This window comes from Silurus aristotelis (assembly GCF_946808225.1).
Source record: "Silurus aristotelis genome assembly, chromosome: 2".
Taxonomy (NCBI): domain Eukaryota; kingdom Metazoa; phylum Chordata; class Actinopteri; order Siluriformes; family Siluridae; genus Silurus; species Silurus aristotelis.
Genome location: NC_139575.1, coordinates 5,790,556 through 5,804,759, shown reverse-complemented (window position 1 = coordinate 5,804,759; position 14,204 = coordinate 5,790,556). Strand labels below are relative to the sequence as shown.

The 14,204-nt window shown below is 41.6% G+C and overlaps 1 protein-coding gene and 1 long non-coding RNA gene across 2 annotated transcripts in view; one reads left to right on the top strand and one right to left on the bottom strand.

Annotated features, from left to right (window-relative positions):
• LOC310737758 (obscurin-like) overlaps positions 1 to 14,204 on the bottom strand; it is a 380,181-nt gene that overhangs the window by 23,315 nt on the left and 342,662 nt on the right. The window contains exon 22 of the mRNA XM_083562347.1: positions 5,343 to 5,663. Within this exon, the coding sequence (XP_083418473.1) occupies positions 5,343 to 5,663 (321 nt within the window). The remainder of the gene's footprint in view (positions 1 to 5,342; positions 5,664 to 14,204) is intronic.
• Positions 1 to 14,204, top strand: part of LOC310739326 — a 224,718-nt gene that overhangs the window by 19,188 nt on the left and 191,326 nt on the right. The window lies entirely within an intron of this gene.

Sequence of the window (14,204 nt, the reverse complement as noted above, 5' to 3'; positions counted from 1 at the left end):
CAAGTCAAGTCAAGTCAAGTTTATTTGTATAGTGCTTTTCACAACAGACATTGTCTCAAAGCAGCTTTACAGAAAACAACAGTGAAGGTGAATGGTGTGCGTTTGTCCCTGATGAGCAAGCCGTGGCAACAGTGGCAAGGAAAAACTCCCTTAGATGATATGAGGAAGAAACCTTGAGAGGAACCAGACTCAAAGGGGAACCCATCCTCATATGGGTGACATCAAGAGTTTGGTGATAAATCTTTCAACAATACAGAACAATTTGTGATCATCATAGATCCAGCATCAGCTTCTCCATGCCAGGGCCTTTAAACACTCGGCATCTACTTCTCCATGATCATCCATAGGTCCATAATCTTCACGAGGTGGGACGTGACTGGAGCTGGCCAAACCTCAGGATGCCTCGGGATGGGGAGAGAAAGAGAAGCAGTGGAGAGGAATTAGCGTAGCTGCTGTTCATGATATTAACAGCACAAGTTGATAATGTGCATGTAATCATATATTCTGGAGCACAAGGTTGTGATGTGATGTGTGTGATGTGTAGGCTTTGCTAAAAAGATATGTTTTTAATCTACACTTAAACTGGGAGAGTGTATCTGAACCCCGAACACTGTCAGGAAGACTATTCCAGAGTTTAGGAGCTAAATGTGAAAATGCTCTACCACCTTTAGTGGACTTTGCTATTCTAGGAACTACTAGAAGCCCAGAGTTTTGAGATCTCAGGGAGCGTGACGGATTGTAGCGTGTTAAAAGACTGGATAGATACATGGGAGCCAAACCATTTAGTGCTTTATAAGTGAGTAGCAGTAGTTTGTAGTCTATTCGAAACTTAACAGGAAGCCAATGTAGGGACGATAAGATTGGGGTTATATGATCGTATTTTCTTGACCTAGTAAGAACTCTTGCTGCGGCATTCTGAACTAACTGAAGCTTGTTTATTAATGATGCAGGACATCCACCTAGTAATGCATTACAGTAGTCTATTCTAGAGGTCATAAACGCATGGACGAGCTTCTCTGCATCAGATATAGATAAGATATTTCTTAGCTTAGAAATATTTCTAAGGTGAAAGAAGGCTGTTTTTGTAACTTGATTGATGTGATTATTAAAAGATAAGTTGCTGTCTAAAGCAGTCTAAAGTAATGCATTACTTTTAAAAGTAACTTTGCCCAACACTGCTGATGAACACCTTCACTGAATCCTGAGGATTTCCTCAGCTCAGAGCCTAAACCCCAGAAATGATGCATCTAAGAAGAGATTCAGGAATCTGACTTCAACCAATGTGCATCAGAGTAAATCAGAGTGTAAAAACTGAGCTTGAATGAATGTTGTCTTTGTGCACTTTTTCTACTCCAAGGCATAAACTTTTAATGGTTGAATGATTGCTTTTTTTTATTAAAGGAAATTATTATTATTTTTGGTTGTTTTGTTGTTGCCCTGTGAAAAAATGTTTTACAATAAAAAGGAATTCGAAAAGCTTTAGATAGAGAGAGAGAGAGAGAGAGAGAGAGAGAGAGAGAGAGAGAGAGAGAGAGAGAAAATAAGAAACGAATACCACTGATGTGTGTTTTATTTCAAATTTAATTTCTAATGTGTTTAGAATATAAACTTTGGTTGTTCCAGATTAAATGTTTATGCAAAACTAAAGTTTGTTTCCATATGAAAAAGTTCAACATTACAGATCTAGACAGACGGAAAACATGCACATTTGCAGTCAATTTTTAAATAAATATTGAGTTTGGCCCACATCCCAGTTTTTCATTTTGGGCAACTGTGAATTTGAGTTTGACACCCCTGTATTGATATGGAGTAATAAAGGGGTGTCAAACTCAAATTTCAAACCCGGATAAATGGGGAGGGTTGCGTTAGGAAGGGCATCCAGCTTAAAAACATGTGCCAAATCAAACATGCGGAGGATCCGCTGTGGCGACCCCTAACAGGAGAAACCGAAAGAAAGTAATCAATATAAAAAGTGAAACTTGTATATTATAGAGATTCATCACACACAGACTGATATATTTCAAGTGTTTATTTATTTTAATGTTAATGATAATAAAAAATCTTAGAGACTGTAGACATTAGCCCTTGGTGTTCTCCTGGTTCAGATCCTGAATTGCCTGCAGGCAGAAGCTCGTCCTCACTGTCTACTGTATGTTTTGACCTTTAGGGAGCAATAACTTTTCCTGATCGCAACAGAGAAAACAGTCCATAGTTATTATAACTGTGGTCCTTCATTACATTCTTGGCCTTGGTCCAGCACCACTTGCAGTAGATGGACTGCAAGTCAGGGAGCTCAGTGCAGATGGTACACTTAGCTGATCACACCACCCTCTGGAGAACCTGGTGGAGAACCACCCTCTTGTCCTGCCTGGTGTTGTTCCCAAACCCAGCTGTAAAGTTTCCCTTCAGGATGATCTCAATTGTGTAGGTGTAAAAGTTCCTGGTCACCCTGGAGGGCAGTTTAAAGTCTCTAGAACATCGTCTCTAAGGTGGAAAAGAAGCTGATGGGCTTTCTTCACTGGGGTGTTGCTGTAACAGAATCATATCACGTCCTGTAGATGTTCACACAAAGGAATCGAAAACTCCATTATTTTTGTGTATTTAGTTTTTTTTCTTTGTTAACCCACTGCTTACCTGGTTCTATACTATAATTTCTAATGTAACTTTGGATTTCCTACCCATTAAATTTTGTACATAGTCTAATCATTTGATTGTGCTCCTACCCCATCATACACTATATTGCCAAAAGTATTGGGTCACCTTTCCTACTATATGTTGTTCTTTTCCTGTTACCACAAAGCTGGAGGACTTAATAGTACAGGACGTCTTTAGCTGCGCTATAATATAATTATGCATTCACTTAAATTTGGAAAACCAAACCTGTTCCAGCATCGCAATGCCCCTGTGCACAAAGTGAGCTCCTTAAAGATCTAGTTTACATGCTATGGAGAGGAAGATCTTGAGTGGCCTGCTATAGAGCTGTGATCTCATCCCTACTGAACACCTTTGGGATGAATTGGAATGCTGACTGCACACCAGGTCTCCTCACCTATATCAGTACCTGCCTTTCGTAACACTCCTGTGGCTGATGAACACAAATATCCATAAGCACCCTCCAAAATCTAGTGGAACATCTTCCCAGAAGAGTGGAGGGAATTATAAGGGCAAATTGGGACTAAATGTGTAATGCAATGCTCAAATATCACATACGACCAGGTGACCTAATACTTTTGGAAATATCAGGAGGAGGAATATTCATAAAGATTCGACACACAATCTAAGATGGCAGGAACTCTGGACTTGGAGCTTCTAAATACTAAAGAGGAGCAAACATTTTGTGAAATGCTGTATTAATTAACTACATAACTCATTTTTCTGTGTATTCGCTGCATTATATTGAAGATTTGCTGTTTCTACATGTAACAGTCATAATTGTGGGGTAAGAAGAAAAAGATGGACATAATCTCCATCCAATAATTTAGCCACATAAAGCAGTGTAACTGACTGAAGTATATTCACATGAGTCCTTAACTTTAATGCTTGAAAATGCATTATTACAGCTGATGAAAATGCTGCACATAAATCACTGTTGTGTACATCAGACCTTCAGCAGATTTCTCCCCCTCATAGTCACACACTGCAAGAGGAACCTGAAAGAAAAGAGAAATAGAATAAACATATACTCATGTTTTCACACTTTGCTTTTTTCCCTCCAAATTAACATGCGGAGTGATGAAGAAAATTACCGCTTTGTCATTTCCTGATTCTTGGTCAGAACGACTACAAAAAGAAGCTGTAGTACAAATAGAACCTGCTGAAACAAAAAGGTCAAGTAATCTGTAGTTATTAGTGTTTAATTTTCTTAACAGTGTGTGTTACAGTGTGTACAGATAAAAGTTCTATAATGTTTATGGTGGTGAATTTAAAATGATGGTAAAATTGGTTTCATTCTTCACAGGGCAAAACTAATAAAGTGATTTACCTTGAAAAATCACAAAAAGGTATTGAAATTCCAATCAAAAGGGAAATTACAGATACGGTGATCACAGTGGAAGCTGAAAATCCTGGAAGAGAAACAGTCACTTTTACGAACATTCTGTACATTCATAAGGGGTCAAATTCACCAAAGTCATGTAGTTATAGTATGTGTGTGATGTGCATCTGAGCAGAATCACCTGCTGGAGGAGAAGCTGGAGTAGGCTCATACAATGATGATGATGATGAAGATGATGACAAAGATGACGATGATGATGTTAATGCTGATGAAGGTTGTGTAGGTATTGCTGTTGAAACTGGGGCACGTGGATCTAAAACAGTGACGTATTTAATTCACCAGTCAATAACATGAAGTAAGTGAATTTATTAAATGACTGATAGCAGTACAGATGCAACACAATACATTTTACATTTATTATGTGTGAAACTTCAGAAATACTGAAGAGACAACGTGTCACAATGTCTCTACAAACTCACCAGTAACTGTCAGGCTGATCTGTGTAAAATAAACCTTGTATCCATGATCAGATGTCCAGGCTGCTTCAGCTCCACACCAGAATTCACCAGAATCCTGCTTAGTTACATTTCTAATACTCACAGTGAAGATTTGTTCTGTTCTGTCATCATACAGGGAGAATTTCCCCACATTTACATCTTTTCTACTTTCTGTAACAGATTCATTATAAACACAAGCAGCAGGTTGCAGCCTCTTGCAGAGAAACTTGTTGTGATTCCTGAGGGATTGTGGGTATTGGCTTCTGTGAGTTCTCAGGTTCTTGACTGCCAGCATTCCCCGCTGGTTCCTGATCCTTCTTCATGTCCCACGGATTACCCTCGTTTACCGGATTCTACTTTCCATAACGGATTATACTTCCCGGAGGGGTTGTACTTCCTTATCGGATTACACGGGGATCACGGACCCAACCCGCATCACGGTTTGTTTGAGCTCTAACTGGTGTTTGTGTGCTGTGTGAACATTAAAGCATGATCGAGCTTCTTCCGTTTTCAATTTGTGGTTGCTACCCGAAAACAAAAATACGTAGCACATGAACTGATATAAATACATGAAGTGACTGAAAGAAGAATGAAAGTTCAGTTTGCAGGTTGGTTTGATTTGCTGTTTTAAATATAATCAGGAAATAAAGTTAAATGCACAGAAAGGTGATCAAACATTTTCCCATTGACCTGCCGGAAATAATAATGTCAGTATTTAAACTGAAGATTAAAAAGTTAAAAATGTTAAAATAATAATAGTTTAGTAATGAAGTGTGATAACTTGGTATTGTGTCTGCTAATGACACTAGAGCTTTGTGAAGATAAACAGAAGGCAGTGGTTGAAGACTCACCTTCCTTTACTTTTAGTTCCACTGGTGTGTAAATGTCATTTCCCAAAGATATATCAACTCCACACTGATACGTCCCAGTGTCCTCTACAGTGATCTCTCTGATCATCACACTGAACTCTGCTGATTTGGTGTCATCAAACAGTGAGAATCTTCCTGAAGTTACCAACATGTTTTTATCTCCTGTCTTTATTAGATTAGAACAGCCTGGCGATGAACCCTTACAGAAATATTTTGGGTTTTGTGTGTATTCTGTATCATACTTGCACTTGATAAGGACTTCACCTCCTGAATATCCTGTTACTTCCTTGGAGGCTCCTCCATCTAACAAAACACCAAATATCCATCTGAGCAAAACCTTCCTTCATGTAACACTGCTGCTGATAGTGAGGATTATTATAAAGTGTATTTCTTTACCTGAGATCAGGCAGAAGGTGAAGATGAGGAGGAGGATCTTCATCCTGAGGTCACACTCACGAATCTCCACACCAAGTCCACTTCAGAAAGATATTAAAGCTCCTGTTCTGCTACACAACTGTTACTGTCTCTGTCCTGCTCTGTGAATGTGCTGCATCTTTAACAGTGTCTTAACCAGTAACTGAAGTCGTACCCACTTCCCCTTCTATATGCATGAGTAAGAGCTGTTCAGGAAGTGTATGTGTGAAATATGTATGAACTACATACAGTAAACATGAAAAAGGGTTTTAAATATTAAAAAAACAAAAGAAACAGCATTTGGTCAGTTCCAGTACGTAAACAATCATAAGGTGTATGAGTGTTCAAGATCAGGGCATTTACTATGTGTTATTTTTCCTCTCAGTGCTCCATGATTACATTTACTAAGGAGATTTTTTACTCCTGTCACTGTGGACTTTCTACTGCCCTCTAGAGTACAAGATGGTTAACAGCAGAATGAGAGAGAGCAGGACTGTGTTTGAATTATAACAACAAATTCTCTGCTGTCCATCTGAACACAAGGGGTGTAACATAGTGACACTTTCTGTATCTGTATCTAATCTCTACAAAGCCCTTCTGTACGTCACTGAAGATAAGGGGATCTGCAAAATTCTGTAAATATGTAATATAGATGCTGATATAATATTACATTGTAGTGTTAAATCTTAAAGTTTCTGCTTGAACATTTTATTTAGTAAATTCCACCAGTCATGATTCAGTACTTAATATTTCAGCTCAGTATTCATCACCATTGTTCCTCAACACCTGATAAGGAAGCTGAGCTTGTTGGACCTGAACACCTCCTTATTTATTTATATTTTTTTATTTGCCATTTTTTTTTGAGACTCACTCAGAACTCAGATTTGCTGGTGCATGTAATATGTTGCACTGTCTTTTGTGTGGGTTCGTGGGTAGATGAGGAGTAGTGTAAATTTAGATTAGATTATCTTATTTGGATCTGAAATATGAAATATAACATCAAGACTGTTATGTACAGATGTATCTAAAGACCTAAACACATGTCAGCTATATACAGGTGCATCATCTAATAAATTAGAATATAACTAAAGTGAAATTAATTTAGTAATTCAATACAAAATGTGAAAATTGTATATTATATAGATTCATCACACAAAGTCTGATATATTTCAAATGTTTTTATTTTAATTTTGATGATTTTGGCTCACATTTAAAAAAAGACCAATCAACAAAACATTTTTTTCTGCCAGTTCCAGTGTGCAAACAATCAAATGTTAATAATAATGTGAGATAAAAAATAACTACATGTGAGTAAATGTTTTCTCTTAGTGCTCCAGGATCAAACTTACTAAGGATATTTATTTCTGCATATCAGTGTGTATTGACTACTGCCCCCTAGAGTATAAGGTGGTTAACAGAGGAATGAGTGAGAGCTGGACTGTGTTTGAGTTCTGAAAGGTTCAGAACATTGCAGTGTATAGCTTCCTGCACAACAAACTTTCTGCTGACTGTCTGTGAACATGAGGGGTGTAACACAGTGACACTTTCTGTATCTGTATCTCTGCAAAATGATGTGCCCAAATGTTCTTTACAGGTGAAATCTGGACTGCAGGCTATGAAGCCATGCTGTTGTAATAGCTGCAGTATGTGGTTTGCATTGTCCTGCTGTTATACACAAGGCTTTCCCTGAAATAGACGTCATCTGGAGGGGAGCATATGTTGCTCTAAAACCTTTATATACCTTTCAGCATTCATAGACTCTTCCAAAACATGTAAGCTTCCCATACAGTATGCACTTATGCACCCCTATACCATCAGAGATGCTGGATTTAAGACAGAATGCTGATAGCACGCTGGAGGGTCTTCTTTCTCTTTGGGAATAGAGCTTTCTAAATAATAAAGAGAAGCAAACATTGTCAAATGCTGCATTGACTACTGTAACTAATCCGTTTCTTAAAGGGCCAGCGAAACCTTTTAGCAGTGCATGGAAAAGTGCATTAGTACACACTGTGTGTCACACACTTAACACAAAGCCTAAATAACATGAATACACGTTGTCTTTTTAACCTGGTTACACTCTCCCCCTGCTGATAATCAACGCCCTTGGTGACTACAGACACTAACCATTGAGCCCACCTTGTAGCTTTCCTGAAGTATAAAGAACCACGCCAGCTAACACTTGGGATAGCACATCAGGACTAAAAGGTTACTGCATTGCAAGCTGACCTAGGTAATCGATTTGGATTACTATGTAGCCCTGCAGTTTCTCTATTTGTTCTCCGAGGCGCAGAATAAGGCACTCCTAACTCATCACCTTTCTCACTTTTCTTTCTGGGAGTAGGCACAGGATTCGTTCCCGGACGTTCAACAGGTAGGTAGTTACCTAGCTCGAGTGATCCTGGATTTTCAGTCAAAGAATCATCAGGTACCTCACAACCCTCTGGAAAGACGTTATTTTCTTCAGATCCCTCATTACTGAACCAGGCTTCGAATGCTGGAGTCAGCGTCTGCCTTTCCCTGGGACCCTGGATTTCTTCCACCAAGACACATTCTGCCTCAAATAAGGGCACTTCGGACACAGGGACTAAAGCAGATACCTCTTTTATAGAGGGTTTTTGACTCCTGGGCATGGGCACTGGGACTGGACTCTCACAGGGTCTGAGATTACATCGGTGTACCCTCTTTACCGATCCACCTCCAACAGGCTCTACTGTGTACGTGGTTCCCTGAATCTCTACCACTTTGTACACTGTGGATGACCACGCATCCTGAATCTTATTTCTGCCAGGTGGTCGATGTCGCAGGTACACATGCTGCCCAATCTCTACAGCAGGGCAGTATACCTTTTCATCTTGGTGCATTGCTCTCTCGGCAGCCTTCCGCTCTGCATATTCCTTAGCTCGAGCATGTGCTTCTCTGAGACGTTCTTGGTGCACTTTCAGCCAATCAGGTCCATTATCTGTTTCGGGTTCTTGACCCAGAAGAGCATCAATCGGCAAATGAGGATGGATCCCAAACAGCAGATAGTACGGCGAGTACCCTGTAGATGAGTGTGGGGTTACATTATATGCATACACAAACTCAAATGTTCAGGCCATCTGCGCTTTTTCTCAGGTGGTAAAGACTTTAGAAGGTCGTGTAGAGTCCTATTGAATCTCTCACATTGAGGGTTTCCCTGGGGATGGTGTGGTGTTGTGCGAGTCTTTTTAACTCCATACAGCTTGCAGAGCTCAAAAATCACAGCGCTTTCAAAGTTCCTGCCTTGATCAGAATGCAAACGTTGTGGCCCTCCATACTTCAAGAACCACTCTCTTAAAAGGATCTTTGCCGTGGCCTCTGATCCCGGGTGGGAAAGGCTTGACTGAACTTGGTGAACACATCAGTTACTATGAGAACATTTTCCCGCCCGTCCATGGCTGGTTCAAGTGTGGTGAAGTCTACTGCTACAACTTCCAGCGGCCGGGAGGCTACAAACGGTGTCCAGGGCGCTCTAATTTTAGGCTGCGGCATCTTTGCTAGTACACATCGCTGACATTTCTTCACCCACCGTTCTACATCCTCATACATTCCTCCCCAGAAACATCTCTGCCTCAACAGTCCCAGGGTCCTCTCGATACCCTGATGCCCCATCTGGTTGTGAACATTATTCAAAACTTGGTCCATCCAGCAGGTGGGTAGCAATAACTGGTGACATTCCCCAGCATGCACATCATCGATTACACGGTACAAAAGGCCATCTTTTTCTCTGATCTTTTGCCATTGTTTGAGCAGGGAACACACAATTTTGGACGAACCTAGTCTCTTTTGGTGGGTAGGTTTCTTTTTCCGGTTCCAGAACTTCTTGAACTCGCTGAGCGTAGGATCAGTTTCCTGAAATTGTTGGAGTTCGGCTTTTGAATATCCCGGTAAGGTGGGGGTATTTTCACACCCAACATCCTTATCATTCATGGCCAATGAAGCCAGTTGTTGTCTGACTGTACCTTGTTCCACTCCTGCTGCGAGCAAGTCTAGTCCCAGGGCCGTTCCTGTCCTAAGCAAGTTACAGATCGCCACACAGCCATCATACTCAGCATCCTCACTTTCCGGATCTAGTTCATCCAAGCCTGGCCTCCTTGACAAGGCATCAGCTGCGGTATTGCATCGTCCAGGGCGGTACCTTACATCAAAGTCGAAAACTGCCAGTTGGGCCGCCCATCTCTGTTCAACAGCACCTAATTTGGCAGTTGTGAGGTGACAAAGGGGATTATTGTCTGTTATGATAGTGAACCTGGACCCAAGTAACTTCGAAACTTTTCGGTAACTGCCCACTTAAGTGCTAACAACTCCAACTTCATACTGCTGTAGTTTTTATCATTTTTCTCAGCCCCTCTCAACCTCCTACTCGCATATGCTATAACTGTTTGTCTACAATTTTGGTGCTGGTACAAAACGGCACCCAACCCAAGGTTGCTGGCATCTGTTTCTACAACAAAAGGGAGGGCAAAGTCTGCATACCCAAGGGTTGGTGCACTGGTAAGCTTGTCTTTGAGCTGTTCAAAGGCCTTTTGACACTGGGGGGTCCACGAGCTTTTATAGACCCGAGCTGCTTTGACTGAGATTCTCTCCCTTAGGCACACATTTAATACATCATGTAACGGGCCGGCTACCTGTGAGAACCCCTTAATGAATCTCCTATAATAGCTACAAAAGCCCAAAAAAGATCGGAGCTCCCTAAGAGTGTTGGGAACTGGCCACTCTCTAACTGCACTTATTTTGTCAGCGTCAGTACTCACACCTTGTGCTGAAACTTGCTGACCCAGGAACCTGACTTCAGGTTGTAGGAAATGACATTTTTCCACTTTTATTTTTAGCCCTGTCTCCTTCAGCCTCTTAAACACTGTTTCCAACCTCACTAGATGATCGTAAAAGGTGGACGAATACACCAACAAGTCATCCAAGTAGATAAGTACAATTTGGAACACTAAGTCGCTCATGGTGGCCTGCATGAGGCGCTGAAATGTGGCAGGGGCATTGCAAAGCCCAAACGGCATACGGCGGTATTGATAAGAGTCCAAAAGGGGTAATAAATGCAGTCTTGTGACAGTCCTTCCCATGGACTGCAACTTGATGGTAACCGCTCGCAAGGTCTATTGTTGAGAAAATCTGTGCCCCATATAACGCATCCAGGCTCTCATCGATGCGAGGCAATGGGAAGGCATCGCGTTTGGTCTTAGCATTTAGTCTCCTATAATCCACGCACAGCCTCAGGCTTCCGTCGGCCTTGCGCACCAACACAACCGGTGAAGCATAGGGACTGAAGCTTTCTTGTATGACACCCTTCTTAAGTAACCCAGAGATGTGTTCTCTGACCTCTTCAAACTGAGTAGGTGGTATGCGGCGGTATGGCTGAGAGATAGGAGTTTCATCCGTCAAAGGGATCTCATGTTTCACTCAGTCAGAGTATCCTAGGTCTTCATCACTGGCTGCAAACACATCAGCATATTTTATAAGTAGTGCACCTAGCTTTTCCTGCTGTTCTGGAGTGCCTCCTACACGCAACCTACTTAACAGATCTTTTAGGTTATCGTCAGACTCTGGCTTAGGTTCCTGCTCCATCGTCACCTCTTCCTGGTCAACAGTGATACGGTGAAACCTTACCTCACAAGGATTAATCTCAACACACTGACAGGGGTGAAGCATTCCTAAATTAGCTTTTGAGTGCAGCCAAACATCCACCACAGAAAAATTCACCACCTGAATTGGAAACACCCGATCACCTGATGAAACTACGGTAGGCAAGGCAATCAATTCACCAGGTAGTGGTGTGTTCCCCGGTTCCAGCAGCAGACAGGATTCTGGACCATTAATTCTCCTATTTACTCTGGCATAGATAGTAGCTACAGAAGATGCTGGCACATGAGTCTTGTGCTGGCCACTCACTCTTGCTACTGACCGTGGTTTGACTACTTCAGCTTCCTGTACACGATGAAAGGCGTCTCGCCACACAGAGTCAAGATTTTCTCCAAGGGTGGTGTCAAACTCTGTAAGTACAAGCTGTCTGCACCTCTGAACAATATTCATGCCTATTATGCCCAAAGGAGAGGAGTCTGGATATGCAGCATCCCTGTCACGAATCATCAGGAACCCACACTCAGGTACAGTTAAACCCATCACTTCAATGTCTAATTCAACATATCCCAAATATGGCAAGGGTAGCTTATTGGCGGTGGTTATCTTTAGCCACTTAGCAGTACAATGAAGGTCTTTGTCTTCCCCATGTAGGTGGTCTCGGAAGAAGCTTTCAGTCAAGGTACTCACATTACTTCCCGTGTCTAACAGGCATCTAACTGGAACACCACCAATGTGAATGTCAACTTTAGGGCACCTCCCAACCGCCCGCTCCAGGAATCGTTCTTTGGTTAATGTGCTGCATGTTGAGCCTTCAGGCTTTCCTCGCATTGCTCAGCTCACCGCAATGGAGGGACTCCGTTTCCCTGTACCGTTGAACCTGTAGTGGCCGCGGAGTGGTCTTTGGAATTACGTGATGAGGTACACTGTCTAGCTATGTGACCTACCCCATCACATATTAGGCAGATTGGTTGGCCGTCCTCTGTATACCTGGGCTTAAATTTTGGCTTTCCACTTTGATTGCTATATGAACCGCCTTTTCGCATGGTAAGTTCACGAACTGCATTAGTGAGTTCACCAATAGCTTTACCCTGCTGACTGATTATCTTTACTACCTCTTGTAAGGCTACTGCCACATCATTGTTTGCGTTGCTAGCTGGGTTTGACTGTTCTGACATTTCCCCACAACCGGTATTGGCCATGCTTCGAGCCCTTGCAACACTAAGACCACGGGGTCGGTCTTCCACCACCCACATCATAGCCTCTTTACGAACATCGAACAGAGAGGACTGAGGTTTATCTCGAACAAGCTTACGCAACTCTCTACGCAGGGTTGCATCTCTTACCCCTTCTATGAACTGGTCTCTTAAGGTAAACTGTGGGTCAGAAACAACATTTGTCGACTGCTGGAGAGCGGAATTGAGAAGCTGAGAAAGAGCATGAGAATAGTCACGGAAATCTTCTCCCTCTAATTGTCTGCGTGCATAAAAAGCATACAACAACTGTGGTGTGGTACGTTTCTCTCTAAAGGCACCCCTCAAATATGAAAAAAGATCTTGAGGTTTGTGTTGGAACAAGTTTATTGTTACAAATTCTTTATTTTGTGTTTAATTTGATAACACATTTAATTATTAATGTCTGTAATTCTTTAATGTTATCCATAGCACTAATTAGTCGGTTCAATTTATTTGGTTTAGAGCTCCTCCTAGTGGCAAGTTTTGATGTCGCTGCAATTCTGTTATTTCCGGTATTCACGTGAATCAGGAAGTAGTAAGTGCTTCATGCGGGCATCGTTAATAATGGCTCTCTTTAATCGCCATATATCTTTGTGATCTTTAACCCTGTGACAGCATCGCTTGTAAGTATTTGTATAATCGACATGGATGTATATTATACTTGCATATGAATGTTAATTGTTATGGTTTAAGATTATTATTCATAATTTTCCATCCGGCTATTGCATTGGCCACCTTGTGCTTTAGCGTCATGTATTATTGAAACATATGTATTTGCTCATTTGTAGTTTCACTCCATTCCCAAGACCATTAAACCTGTGGGCAAATCAACTTCTTGTCTTCAGAGTCGTGTGAGGGAAGGGAGTTTATCTGACTGTCAAAGCACTAACACATGTTGAGGACAGTACAGTGAAAAAGCGGCTGCAGGAAAAGTTACAACAACAGTTTGAGAAGATTCAAGCGAATTGAATGAGTATTGAGTGCACAATGGAATCCATGCCCTCACTTAAAACCAGATCATATTTGTCATATCCACGATCAGGTAGCTCTTCCACAAATGCTGCAGCTGCATTAGCCAGAGCAAAAGCTGAAACAGCCAAGGCACGTTTAATATATGCAGACGAGGAGGAAAGAATAAAGGTGGAGAAAGCCAAATTGGAAGCAAAAATGGATAAAATAGTGTTAGAGAGAGAAACTGCTGCAGCCGTGGCCGAAGCAGAAGCTTTAGAAGCAGCTGTTGACACCAGCGTCCATAGTAAACAAGATCCTCCACTGGAAACATCTCCTGTTGATGTTATGCAGCGGACATGTGAATACGTTGAACAAATGAATCTACATGCAGTCACAGAATCAGCATCAGAAGCAGAAACACTCTCTCCAGATGAAACCACACAGCCTCACACAGAGTTATTTGTCAGAAATTCTGTTCATGCTACACGTTTCAAGGCAGAGAGTCGCTCAGACGATGCTGAATTTTATCACATGCAACCAAAGAAAGATTCTGCTCAACCACCACAATTCTCACCAGCCATGGATCATCCTTCTAGTAACACTCAAGGTAATAAACAGCACAGAAAGCACACACGTT